We start from the raw sequence: 14,119 nt of genomic DNA on the forward strand, positions 1-14,119 counted from the left end.
ATAGTTTTTTTTCTTAAAATCCTAGGGTGAGAAGCAGTGATATGTCTGTTTGGATAGGAAATAAAGAATTTTAGATACTGTGATCAAAGCAGCATGTCTTAGCTATGGTGTGTATGTGAGGAGAGGAGGATATGGAAGAATCACAGGTAACCGGGGTTGCAGACTCAGATGAAAGGAACAATTAAGGTGTTCCAACAGTACTGGAAATCCATGGAGAAAGAGGTAACATTTGGAATATAATTTTTGTTGTGTTGTGTTTGAGAGGGTGATGAGCCATCCATAACAAAATGAAGAAAGAAAAGGATGAGAGATTGAATGGGGAATGAGAAGTATTTCTCCACACTTGACCTGAGATGATTGGCATAGAGAAGCATTGTAAACCCAAGCACATACATGCAGTCTCCCCATGACAGAGTGTAGATTAGAGAAGAGGGAAGTATTCTAGTACAAAACTACAGGACCTAGTATACAGGAAAGGGACATGGGTGGAGAAGAATCTTCTGAAACAGGCACTGAAAGATCATTCAGAAAGGTAGGAGGAAAACTAGGAGAAGATGATATGAGAGCCAGTGAAGAATAAAATCTCCATTAGAAGGAAGCAATTAACAACATTAGAAAGAAATGGAAAAGGTGAAGGAAAATCAGAATAAAGGCATGGGCACTTGATCAAGAAAAGACCACTGAGGGCTTTGATGAAGAGGACAGAAACCTAATCCGGGTGGATCCGTGAGTTAGCAGAAGACAATGCAGCCATGGTAAACAACTTTCTCTAGGTGCTTTGAGGAAAAGCCTTATTCATGGTCTGGCAGAGTCCCCAGGAGAAAGCATTTCAATCAACTAAGTTACCTCTGAAAGGAACAATCCTGTAAAATTGGCAGAATATCAATTTACATTAAAGTTCAATCTGCCACGACTATGGTTTTCTTCCTGAAAAGAATGATGTGTGATGTTAATCTTTTTCTTTCCATACTAGGTGGGAAAGGCACAGAATAGCTTTCAGGCAAGGAAAAAAATAAACAATTAGGACCATTACAATTAAGAAAAGAAACAAAGAATGGACATAAAGAAGTATGTAAATAATAAATGATTATCTGGCACTTCCATTTATGCTGTCTTACAACACAAAAATATGAAAACAACAAATGAAAATAGAGGCAACAAATATAAAATTGATAGTTTTTTAAATACAAAACATAATTGACCTGTAGAACTCATTGCCAGGAGTTAGAGCTCCAAGGCTTAATATGATATAAAATAGCTAAAATAAAATCTAATTACATTAGCTAACATAAAAACATATAAAGCTATAGAAACCATAGTCTGTGAGGGTGCAGCCAGCAACTAGTTTTCTGCATGTAGAAATAAATGTTCTCTATCTGAACAAGTTATTACATAATTGTCCACTACAGAAATGTTTCATCTTTTTCTGAAGCATCTGGTCCTGATACTCTTGAACATAGTCCTTTTAATCATATCATTGGACTCAATGGCATGGGGGGGGGCCCTTGTAGTCCTATGTTCCTATATTCTATTTGATCGAGACTCTCAAAGCCAAAACCCATTCTGTACGTATCTGTACAGTAGGCAATGTCTACCATAGATTGTAGCCTCAGCAAATGTAGCCCAAAATCCGCTGCGAGTCCTAAAGCTCTCTTCCCCAACGGTATTCTGTGGCAATGGGCACTGCTACAGACTGCTGAGTGCAAACTGCTAGTTTACAGATAGGGAGCAAAATGTATGCTAAATTAGGTCTCAGCAAACAGTGCCTCAAGTAGTTTGCCATCTGTAGAAGCCTTTGGCACGTCTTTAAAATAGAAAAAAGGAACATATATAAAGTTAGTTAAAGTTGTTCATGGAACATTTTGAATGTTTCTAACCGTAGTGAGTTATGAGTGTTTAACAGCAACAGAAGGCCTCTGCTGGGCTTCCTCCCTCTCTCAACCATTAGGGGGGATTGGTTAAGGTAAAAAGTTTCAAGTGACTTTTGTGCAAGATGTTCGGTTAAGCTCGCTGTATGGGCTGCTGATGAAGAGAGACGTAAAACATACTTATAGGCAATAACAAAAGGAAGTATTGACTGGAAAGGTTCTTTGTCTTTCTTCTCCTTTTAGAGCCGACCTCAGGCTATCTCATCCTGCTATCTAAAGAAAAATGGATGAGATGTGTACTAGAACAGTGGTTCTCAACCTTTTTTGTACCGGAACCCACTTGTAAAATGCCTGTCCTGATCTGCTGCCCTCCAACCCCAGGCCCCATCTCCCCAATGCATGGGACAGGGTGCGTGTGTGGAGCATAGAGGGCCCCAAGCATCTCCATGCAGGCTGGAACTCTGCCAGTCTGCAAGGGAAAGCCACCGTTTTCCCACATTTTTCTCCTTTAAAGGATAATCCATTTTTAAAGTTCGTTCACAACCCTTTCATATATTCTTGCAATCCACTTTTAGGTCATGACCCAAGGATTGGGAAACACTACTCTAAAGGCAGTTAACACTGTTTTAAGGCAAACGAAGAGGAGAGGAAGAAGAACTCCCTAAAGAGGGATAGGCAATCTGTGGCCTGTGGGCCAGAGCTGGCACATGGCAAGTGGAAATCTGCAACATGAAATGGCACGAGCACATTCTCTGCCCTGCACCATGCATTCCTCTGCCATGTGCAGGCAATCCTCTACACAGCATGTAGCAGGCAGTGGCCCCAGCCGTCCCTTCTCTGTAAAAAGGGTTATTCTCTTGCTCCACTACAGCAACCTTTGCTTACCCTTACCACTGAATTTGCTTCTCCCCATCGCTATTGACAAGAAAATCAGCAGCACTGAGTTGATAGGATATGTGGAGGCTGCAAGGGTGGGGGGAAGCATAAAAGCTGCCCTCAGCACAGAGCAGAGAGAGCTGGGTGCTGCAGAAGAGATTGGTCCCAGCAGTAGCCTGGCTGCCAGTCTTAAAAATTGTGGACCCTATGATGCTATTGAACTGTATTCAGCCCCTGCCAGCAGGGTGAGCTTATTTACCAAGGAGGTGATCTCCAGTAAGGTAGCATTTGGGTTTTCTTAACAGATGCTGTGGCTAGGGATTGGCATCTGTGAAAGAAAATGCCACTCTTTCAGGTAATTCTGATACAAAATAAAACGTGCAAATATACATAAGTGGAATTTGCAAACCAGTTTTGGACTATAAATGGGCACCTATCTGGAAATGTGCATTAATTAATACAGATTGCAGCCAAGCATGCTTGTGCATGTGGTTCCAAGGGATAAAATCCTGAAACGTACTAACGGGGAAAAAACAAATGAACAAGACCAGTGGGGAGGAATACGGTTGAACTTTGTACCCACTGAAGTTAATAACAAGTTGACTGATTTCAACAAGGGCAGAATGAAAACTTTAGTAATCACATCCTATTTTCTTAAAAGTACCCAGCTCAAAGTTATTTCTGTTTGGATCAGATTAGATAAAAGTACACTAGCAATGTGGACTAGCTTCTCGTTTTCTGTACTGGTCAACTAAAAATGCACTTTATCAGCAAGGGGCTTGTTTTGTCTTAAAGGAACACTACTATCTTGTTGGCTCTAGTCATCCTTTCTATTCTAAATGATGTTCATGGTTTTTGGTGCATGCTGATACATAATGCAAACTGAGAAAGTTTAGAAAGAGAATAAAAGGGGCTCCTTGGTGGCATAATAGCTTTGGAAACATGTAACATGATGAGGTCTTTTCCTTAAAACTTATCAGTTCAAACTGAGTATAGGTAAATACAGATAAAAATATTCAATACAGAAACAGTTAGTTGGTATCAGTTCAGTTGCTAATTACTAGGCATACAAGCTATTTGGTTGTGCCACCACTGCCAGTAATTGAAAGAGGAGAAAGAAAGAAACTAGAATGAGGGCTGAAATACCATTTTATCCCAGAAGGTGTTTCCTTCAGAGTTCCTGGGAAGTTTGAATGCCATCGGTAGTGCTGTATCTGTTCTGTACATAACAATTGGTAGTCACATTGGCTTGGCATTTTAAGAAGTACAAATTATTTTTTTTTATGGTTAGCAAAAGATCAGAAATGTTTGATAGAAGAAACAGTATTCCCACTTTCCAGAGTGAATAAAACATTTAGTATTATTATGGAATGATATGTCTCAGCAATTACTTGATTTGTGGTGCACTGAATAGGAATATTGTTCATGTGTTTATTTTCTAGTAAAGAAAGCTTTCCTGAATGAATGGTCTGCTAAAGTTTTTCCTTATTAGAATAAAATTAACAAGAAAGTGCTTTTCCAGATGTTTGTGCTATAGCATCCAAAACATTTTATATACATTATTACTGAATGCTCTACCTGGCTCCTCTAAACTCAATATGAAGACTTAATTAAAATGCATGGAAGATTATCCTCATTTCGGGATTCTGAAAAAGGGTGTTGTTTATATGCTACACCAAGTTACCTCTTTTACACTTTGTTGTCACCAGGTGACATGGCATATAAAAAAACCCAAACCTCTAAATGTTTTAAAATTTGGGTAATTTACAATAATTTTCTGAGATTTATTTTAAATTATTTAAACCCTCCCACCTCCCACCCAACCATTGATGAAAGGACTCATTGCCTATTATAAAAAAACTATCAGTGTAGTAGTTCAGTTCCTTTGCTCATCCATTATTCCATCTTGGGATGTATTCTCTCTCATGAAGCAAAATATTGGTACTTTGAATAACAAAATTCAGAATGGACTCAATGGCATGTCCATAGCTGCATGCAATTAGGATGAGTTCATAACAAGCCAACAGATTTTTGGATGTTAAAGACTGGCTGGTTGGGTGCTTATGGTCAAGACACAGGAATTCAATGTGAAGAGACTTACTCTTCGTTTCACTCATAACTACCTAATATTTGGCTTGACTTCCTTTTCTTCTGGTTCATCCTCACTGTCATCAACCTGTTGAATGACCAAGTCAGTGGACCCATCCTCCACAATCTCCACATCAGATCTGTTGTCTTCACCATAGTGCCACCTGGAATCCTTATCCCCTTCTTGTGGAAATTCTAGTGATGGTTCAGCCTCCAAGTCAATGCGGATGCTGTCTATGCCAGCTTCTGCTAGACACTCATTACACAGTCTGTAACGTCTTGTTCCCTCTTGGACCACTTGTCCCGTCAGCTCAGTCACATGGCGTTTACACTTTCTGCAGATTGGCTTGCATGCCTGATGAATCTGTGAAGATTGAAATGAATAAAAGCTGATGTTTTCCCAAAAAAAAGATGGATAATCAGACAAGTTGTGCTTTGTATTTTATACTTTTGGATTCAAATTTATAAATAAAATATTATGCCATGCTGATTTAATTTCTAAATAATCAGAAAAGAGGTTTCACAGCACAGCTAAAGCACCTGTGCCATGACTTAAAAATCAACACTACAGAACATTTGCCTTTTGAAAGCTTCTTCATAAACTGTAAGCCAAGAAGGAATTAAGTTCTATCTTTTGATATTTTGAATATTGTCTTTGAGGAATATGCCTGATTTGGAAATTAAACTTAATATTAAAGAATCAACGTAACATAAACATTTTCTGCCCTTCTAGTGACTCTCCTACATATCTAGACTGCCATGAGGGGTCAAGTGAAAAGATTTAGATAGTCAGTGGGCACATCTACTTAAGATGCTAAATGTGCAGTAGACTAATTTTACTACATATTAGCGCCATAGCAAAAGCTGTGCTTTTGCACTAATGTGCAGTAAAATTAATCTACTGTGCATTAGCATCACTTAAAAGACACGTGCCGGCACTACTGCGCAGAAGTGTGAGTTACTGCACCTTGAGACAGTGCCTATTATTACAGGTACAAAACTTAATGTGCAGTAACTACAGCACATTAATGCATGTGTAGACACACCCACTAAGTCTGGGCTTAGGGTTCACTTTAAGGTCAACATTTCCCATCCCTGTTGATATAACCAAAGTGTGATGAAAACCCAGGTTGACCAAAAATTATCCCTGGAAGAAACTTATAAAGGATACAGGATTGATTCTTTAAACATCCATAACTATAATTTGACTTTCAGCATTCTTTTGCTGATATATATTTTCCATATTATAAATATGAAGATGCCAAGTCTGTGTGGAAGACCATTAATTTTAGGTCTGAAATGAGGCAGGCCAACAATTCTCAATCCTTTTAGATTCCTGGCAGCCTGGTTAGACTCATAACAGCCATCAAAAAATGCTAGCTCTTAGCTTTCACTCAATTTTTTAGTATAGAACAGGGGTTGTCAACTCGGGGCACACCAGAGCACCGCTACCCACCACCCTACACCTATGCCTCCCAGGAGCAGGGCTGAGGTGGGGGGGATGAGGGCAGCAGTGCCCCTCTGCAGGCTGCACAGGTACTGCCCAGCCAGCCAGATGCCAGGTGGGGGGCCGGGGGGAAGTTTGTATGTGGTGGCAGTGGACACCACCACTCACCACCCCATGCTGCAACCACTCCCCTCCCCTTGCTCCATGTCTGGCCGCCAGGGCTACACTTATTAAAAAAGGTTGAAAACCCCTGGTATAGAAAAACATTAGGATCATAGAAAGTAGGGCTGGAAGGGACTTCACGAGATCATCTAGTCCAGCCTGTTGCTTGAGGTAGGATCATCTGTGACTAAATGATCCCAGTCAAGTGTCTAACCTCTTGAAAATGTCCAGGTATGGAGATCCCTCTAGACAGCCTGTTCCAATGTTTGACCACCCTCAGAATGAGAAAGGTCTTCCTAATCTCCAACTCAAATTTCCTCTGCTGCAGTTTGAAGCCATTACTTCTAGTCCTCTGTGGCTGCAGAGGACAGAAAAACTAATTTCTATCCCCTTATAGTTGCTCTTTGGGTATGTAAAGCCTGCTATCAAATTCCCCCTCAGTCTTCTTTTCTCCAGACTAAATAATCATAGTTCTTTCAGTCTTTCCTCATAAGTCATGTTTCCCAGGCCTCTAATATATTTTTTTACTCTGCACTAGACTCTTCTATTATGTTAATTTCTTTCTTGAAGTGTTGTGCCCAAAACTGGACACAGGACTCCAGGTGAGGCCTGACTAGTACCAAATAGAGTGAAAGAATCACTTCTCTTGATCTGCAAGAGACACTCCTTTGAATACAACCCAGTATGCTGTTGGCTGGGTTTTTTCAGGTTGGTTTGTTTGGTTTGTGTGCAACAACAGCACACTGTTCACTTATATTCAGCTTATGGTCCTTTGTAACCCCCAGGACTTTGTCTACAATACAGCAGCCTAGCCCATCTTTCCACAGTCTGTATCTGTTTATGTAATTATTCCATTCCAAGTGCAGGACTGAAGAAACCATTTCTTCAGTTTATCCAGGTCATTCTGAATCCTGCCCTTACCTTCCAGAGTACCTGCAAATCCATACAACTTGATGTTATCTGCAAATTTGCTAAAGTGCACTCAGTGACACTGTCCAGATCATTAGTGAAGATGTTGAACAATTCCCAAGACAAGCCCCTGGGAAACCCACCTTGATACTTCTTTCCAAATAGACATTGAGTCATTGATGACTACTTGTTGAACACAGTGATCCAACCAGTTGTGGATCCACCTTAAAGTGCAATTTTCTGTTGCAAAGAACTAAAAAAAAAAAACCCTATTGCAGTTATCTCATGAATCACATGGGTGTTTGCATACCTAATAACACTAATATAATTTGGCGCCCTTAAAAGGTTCTCACTGAACCCTGGTTGAGAATCACTGCTCTCATTTACACCATAGTGATAATCTGGGGGAGTGGAAGTGGGGGCAACTGGTCATTCTTCCTAGTCTTCAGTGCTACTATTACGATTTGCCAATGGCCTATGTATTTATGTGCACATAAGCAGATAGCTATGGAAAAGTTTTAAGAGTCTAAGTTTTTGTACACTGTTGAAGCCTTTTCAATATACTGTTGTTACAATTGCTAAATGAAAAATAAGGCCCCAAGAAAGGCCTACAAAGCTACCATAACAAGTAAACAAATATATGGCGTTAATTCTGATTATGACACAACATTTAAACTATAGGTCAGAACTAATGTAAAATTTTCCAGAGATTATAGATTCCACTATGCTGTATCACTCTGAAAAATCTTACTTGTCTAGTCTATTTTTTTAATAGCTATTTCTCTCACTTTGCTTCTCCATCTGTATTTTGCTCACAAGTCACCACATGCAGCTGCGGCTCCTTCACTCTGCCACATGGCATAACTGCAGCTGCTTTATATCCTCCAGCCACCCTCTCCTACTTCTCTGTTGGCATACCTCTTCTCCATTCTCCAGTGCTCCTGCTCATCTCCCCACTCCCATCTATTTTACCTCCTTCCTGAAATTGTTCTTTAAAACAAGTATTAAAAATTAGACAAAATTAAAACTTAAACTTGCTTGCAAGTCCACCTACTGACACATGGAAAAAATATTAATTTTTTCTTTTACTTTATGCACTGGCAGTATTTTGTGTACAGTCAGATTGTTTAGTCAGTTTGTTTCCTTATTTGCATGGATCTTTCACACAGTGGCAGGAAAGAGGAAAAAGTGATTTTTAAGACACAGCAAACTGGTAGACACCAGAGAAGTTCCAGAAATTATTTTTAACTCATTTGAGGGACATTCACTCATCTACAAAGGGGCCAACAAGTTCTTTATACCAGATCTGAAATACTATATTGGACTTTCTGCATCCTTTAAACAAGGGTGGAACTCACTCCTTTTCAAAAGTATTACATTTCAAGTTGCCTTATCTTTAAACCACTTAGAATACTATTCCATGTAAACTTTAAGAAAACTGGTATATTCACAGAATCATAGAAAATGAGGGTTGGAAGGGACCCCAGGAGGTCACATCTAGTCCAATCCCCTGCTCAGAACAGGACCAGCCCCAACTAGATCATCCCAGCCAAGACTTTGTCTACATTGGTCTTAAAAACCTCCCAGGATGGAGAGCCCACCACCTCTCTGGGTAACCTGTTCCAGTGCTTCACCACCTTCCTAGTAAGAAATTTCTCCCTATTCATACAAAGCAGACTAAACTTAAAATACCAGGCACCCATACCAAATTAAATTATTTTAACACATACAGATATATACACATTAAATTAAATCACGCACTCATTGTCTAAAATACATACTGTTCGAAAATGGCTACTTAGGTGATCTAGTCTGCTAAATCTTTTTCCACATGCCTCACATGGATAAGGTCGTTCTCCAGTATGGCAACGAAGATGCCGCTTTAGGTCTGCTTTTCGCTTCACCACGTGGGTGCAGAATGGACATTTGAATCTCATCCTGGGCAGGTCATCTGTTGTAAAAAAAAAAAAAAAGTATTTTATATATCTGAAAGAGTCATATATACAATATTGTGACCAATTCTAGAAAGAAACACATTTCTACTGTAACAGTTATGCAAATTAAGAAAAACAAAAAAGCCAGCAGAGCTACAAGTCATTTTTCTTTAGAAGAAATAGTATCGCCTATCTTTTCACTTTCACAGAATGTCAGAGTCCTTGCACATTAAATTAAAAGGAGCTCAGTAAAAGAAAAAGCAACTGATCATCACCTATGCTGAAACTGCTAAGATTCAAAATTGAAAATATTGACTGAACTGCCAAGATGAAGCTTACTGTATTTTGAATAGATAGAAATCTATCTATCTATCTATCTATCTATCTATCTATCCATCCCTAAAAAAAAAAAATAATAAAAAATATAAAGTTAGGCATATTTTCCAGTCATTAGTTCAGAGTATTATATCAATTCTCCATTGAAACTTTGGTAGAAATAGAAGAGAGAGATACAAATAGCTAATTCGTACCATCAGCCCAGCCTCCCATTACACCTAAAATTGAGGGTATGTTGGCATATTGCTCGTCTGCTTTTGAAGACTTTGACTTGCTAGAAGAACGGGGCGATTCATGCTCTTGCTGCGACACAGCTAAACTCCTTGGCAGCACATCAGATCCTTGACCATACTGGTACCCAACATGGGGAGATTCAACTTCTGCTTCAATTTGAACTTGCTCTTCAGATGGAGACATGTGGCTTGTAGGCTCTGAAGCTCGGTCTTCGAGCTTACTCGATTTATAGTGGGGAATGTCAGAAGACTGTTGCAGTCCTAGGTGTCTGGGCTTTTTAATGGAATCCTGCCTTTGGTCATGTTTGGCCAGTTGCTGCTGTGTACTTCGAGAAGATGGATAGTAGGTGAAACTGCTCCATGTATTTCCACCCATCATACAAGACCCTTGCTCTGGACTTAGGTGAGAATGAGGGGGGCTGCTTTCCGCCCTCCAGCCAGCACCATACAAGCAGGAGCGCTCCACACCATTTGAATTTACATCTTTGTCTGACAGGCTGAAATAGCGATCCTTCTCTTTCTCACTGATGTCCAATGATGACTTAATGAATGTCTTACAAACACTAATAACATCAGTCATCTGAAGATAGCTGGCAGCTGACATGACTTCAATGACATTTTGACCAGTGAGAGACAGTTTGCCTGAATAAACAAAATCTAGAATAACGGTAAAAGTGTCAGGAGAAAATGCCTGGAAGGTAGCAGTTGTTGGCTGACTAGTCTCCTTTGAGCTCTGGGAAAGGAGCATCTTGAAATAGCCGCTACTGGCAAACAGCACATTTCGATGTGCTTTGAAAACCTTCCCCTCAACCAGGATATTGCAGTCGCAGAACAGGTCTTGCCTGCGTTGCTCATTGAGTTGCTCCAGGAGATGAAACTGGTGGGAAGAAATCTCCATCCCAAAGCGATAAATGGGAAGTGCGGCTCTAAAAACAGAGAACAACAACAATCTTGACTTGGACACTGTTGTAGACGGAAACAAAAGCTGCTAAACCCAGGTTCAAAAACTAAGGTCCTTTAAAAAAAAAATATACATGGGACACAGCATATACCATCTGTTTTGAAAGGAAGAGACAACTTGCAACAGTGTAGCGGTAGAAGAGGAAGAAACATGTCAGTAAATACTACATCTTAGCCCAACTTAAGGTACTGCAGAAAGCTCTCCCGTGTCTATACTAACCACACAGTTATCCAATAAAAGATGTCGCCCCCCAGCACGTGTGTGCTGCACCATCAGGGCCCCCTCCCTGCTACCACAACACCGCCCAGTCCCTGTCTAAAAGCCCAAAGGACTCGGTGCCGACTCTACACCGCCCTTGAAACTCAGCACGGAGGAGGAACCAGGCCCGCAGCAGTTATGGACACCATGGAGCAAGAGCCTGTGTTGCGAGCTAACGTTACCTGGCTGCCTTGGTCCAGCCATGGGCGCACACATCTTCAGAGGGACCGAGGAGCGACCAGGGAAGGAGACAGCGGCAGGAGCCCGAGCGGCAGCGGGGCCGCCCCCTCCCCGCGCCATTGGCGGAGGCCGCCGTCACTCACCCGCACGCCCAGTCCGGAGCGGCCCTGCAGCCCCGGGAGCCAGGGACGCCCGACGGCGCTAGACACGCCCGCCGACAGCGCCGAGCAGCCGCTCGCTCCCAGCCGCAGCCCCCGCGCCGCCCGCCCGCCCTCCCGCCATCGCCTCCGCCCCCGCCCGCCATCGCCATCGCCGGGCACGGAGCCCGACACGGGCTGCAGGGCGGCCCCCGGGCGCCTCGGGACACGAGCCCGGCAGCGCCCGCCCGCCCCAGGCTGCAGCGCGGGGCCCCATTGTGCGGCTCCCCAGTGCCCCGCGCAGCCCAGCCCGGCCCGGCCCGCCTCCCTCCTTCCCTCGCTCGCTCGCTCGCTCCCTCCCGCCGCCCGGACCCGCTCCGCTCAGCCCTTTGTTGCCTCCTCCCGGCTCCTTGCAGCCGCGCCCGGGGCTGCAAATGGCGCCCGCTCCGCTCCCGTCCGCTCCGCTCCGCTCCGCGCCGCTCGGGCTGGGCTGATGCTCGTCTCCGCGCAGCGCCGGCTCGGGGCGTCGGCGGGCAGCGCCCAGCCCCGCCGCCAGCCCCTGGCGCCCCGGGGCCGCCCCAGCGCCGCGCCAGCCCCGCGCCCAGTCCGGCCTGGCGGCGGGCTGCGGAGCCGCCACTCACCGCTCGGCTTCGGCGGGCTGCGCCGCTCGCTCGCTGGCTCGCCGGTCGCCGCTCGGCCGGGGGGGGCAGCGGGACGCGCGTGCGGATCCCAGGCCCCGCTCGGGCTCGCCGTCGCCTTCACGGCCCGTCCCGCAGCCCCAAGCCGCGGAAGCCCGAGCGGGAGAGAAACAAAAGGTATTTGCTGACGTGGGCGTTGGACAGAGACGCCCGAGGGCTGGGGACACAATTAAAGGGGCAACGCACCGATTGCAGGCGCAGCCCAGCAGCTTCCTCCGCCGGAGCTCGCCCGCAGCCCGGCTGCTTTCCTCTTCCCACGCCCACATGCTCCCCACGAGGGAACGCGACGCCCTAGATGCCTATTTCCACACCTTTTTGTGTAACGGGGGCCTTAATGACCCAGATCCTTCTTTCATCCGTCCATAGGTTCCTCAGATGGGATTTACTACTCCTGTCTTTCTTCGTATTCTTTTTTCTCCCTAAATAAGCCATAGTGCCTCAGAGTCTTCTTTCTAACCCCCTCATCTTCTCCCGTTTAAGTTCTGTTGTCTCATGTTCTACTTCTGTTCCCATCATGGCCCTTAATAGGGCTTTGATGCGCCATTTTTTTTCTCAGCAGTTTGTTCTCCGAGGAACCATCATCCTGCCTGTATCTTGCAAGGACGAGGGATATTCAGTTTCTTATTTTTCATCCCAACCTGTAACCTAACAATGGTTATGCCATCCCACTTCCATACCTTACACACAGATGAGAAAATAATAGTTTTTCTCTATTATTTTGAAGTTCCGTGGACATGAAATGAAAGCTCCAGCTTTGAGTAAAAGAACTAGAATTTGGTTCATGTTTTATGGGAAAGCAGGATCATAGTGCACAAATGTACAATTACTGAATACTGAGTCCACAGAATGTGGTGTTTCTTTGTTTAACAAAGCACAACTTGCAATTCTTTGCATGATTATCTGTGCATACTTTTTTACTTTTTCCAGAGGGGATCAAATAAGTAGTCACTTCCTCAGAAAGCCTTGGAGGAAAGCACAGCCCTCCTCCTGTTTCTGCTAAAGGTAGCTCAAAGTCCTTTGGATAGCCTAAAGCAGTATGTCTTAGTACTGACTTTAGTTACAGGCAGTCAAGTTACAACATTTCACACTTACAACATTTATAAATTGACACTGTTTCAACTTTCTGACCTCAGTTTCGACTTTACAAGGCTTGATCTGACACCACGCCACGCCAGCAAACAAATTTGCTCTGCCACCCATCTCCCTGGAGAACATCTGTCCAAACTTCCTTGGACACCGCCTTTAAGAAAGCAGACAAGACTCCAGAAAAACCTGCAGCCAAGACTCCTGAGCAGACTCCAGCCAAAAACCCTTCAAAAAGTCCAACCAAGAGCCCTTCAACAAGTCCAGCAAAGTCACCTCAAAGAAGTCCTTCCAAATCAATATGATTGCTATTTATACTAGAAATACATTAATGTAGCTATATTACTCATCTATAATTGATTGAGTACAACATTCTGAGTTATTTTTGGTGAAATAGGGAATCAGGCCTTGGTTCAGGAACCAATCCCCAATTTGTAACATTGTTTCCTATGGGAAAATTGGTTCCAAGTTACAATGTTTCAACTAAAGGCAACGTTTTCAGGAACCAATTGTGTTGTAAGTCCGAGGACTGCCTGTACTTTTACAGGGTGCATCTACACATGCACTTTACTGTGGAGTCGACTAATTAGCTCTGCAGTAAAGTGTCACAGTCTACACATGCTCCGGTATTAGGGCACAGTAAATGAATTAACTCTGCCATAGTCTGGTATTGTTGGGGGAAGTCCTATCCTTCAGTGGAGTAATTACATGCACTGAAGTGTACATGTAGACAGTGACAAGGGCTGGCTGGGGCATGAGGGTGCTAAAGTGCAGGGGGCTGCCTGCCACCTAGCTCCACTCTTTAGCACCCTTGTGCCCCAGCTATCCCCAACACTGCCACCTCCTGGAGCCCAGAGCTGACTACCCCCTCCCCCCCGGGCCTCTTGCCAGCCAAGGGTTGCTCTGCCACAGCTCAAAGTGCTGCAGACCCTGGAACACATACAGATGC

The 14,119-nt window shown here is 43.6% G+C and overlaps 1 protein-coding gene across 3 annotated transcripts; it reads right to left on the reverse strand.

Moving 5' to 3' along the window:
• Nucleotides 1-1,073: 1,073 nt before the first annotated feature.
• LOC102560573 (zinc finger and BTB domain-containing protein 8A-like) lies at nt 1,074-12,297 on the reverse strand. Of its 3 annotated transcripts, none has more exons than XM_059729565.1 (4): nt 12,274-12,297; nt 9,815-10,779; nt 9,186-9,301; nt 1,074-5,196 (listed from the first exon to the last, which is right to left on the reverse strand). In XM_059729565.1, the coding sequence occupies exons 2-4, from the start codon at nt 10,749-10,751 to the stop codon at nt 4,864-4,866; spliced, it is 1,386 nt and encodes a 461-aa protein (XP_059585548.1). In that variant the 5' UTR covers nt 10,752-10,779; nt 12,274-12,297; the 3' UTR covers nt 1,074-4,863. The 3 variants fall into 3 exon arrangements, with proteins under 3 accessions (XP_059585548.1, XP_059585549.1, XP_006274859.1); XM_059729566.1 differs by lacking the exon at nt 12,274-12,297 and adding an exon at nt 12,031-12,265 and having other exon boundaries at nt 9,132-9,301; XM_006274797.4 differs by lacking the exon at nt 12,274-12,297 and adding an exon at nt 11,255-11,494 and having other exon boundaries at nt 9,132-9,301.
• Between the last annotated feature and the right edge of the window lie 1,822 nt (nt 12,298-14,119).

Source organism: Alligator mississippiensis, chromosome 6 (genome assembly GCF_030867095.1).
Source record: "Alligator mississippiensis isolate rAllMis1 chromosome 6, rAllMis1, whole genome shotgun sequence".
Lineage (NCBI taxonomy): Eukaryota > Metazoa > Chordata > Crocodylia > Alligatoridae > Alligator > Alligator mississippiensis.

What these genes read in the sequence shown, in the direction of transcription:
- LOC102560573 (XM_059729566.1), bottom strand. Translation starts at nt 10,751, where the DNA reads ATGGAGATTTCTTCCCACCAGTTTCATCTCCTGGAGCAACTCAATGAG. An exon ending in AATGGGAGGCTGGGCTGATG is followed by an intron (nt 9,302 to 9,814) that starts GTACGAATTAGC and finishes TTTTTACAACAG; the next exon opens with ATGACCTGCCCAGGATGAGA. An exon ending in TAAGTAGCCATTTTCGAACA is followed by an intron (nt 5,197 to 9,131) that starts GTATGTATTTTA and finishes CAATCTTCACAG; the next exon opens with ATTCATCAGGCATGCAAGCC.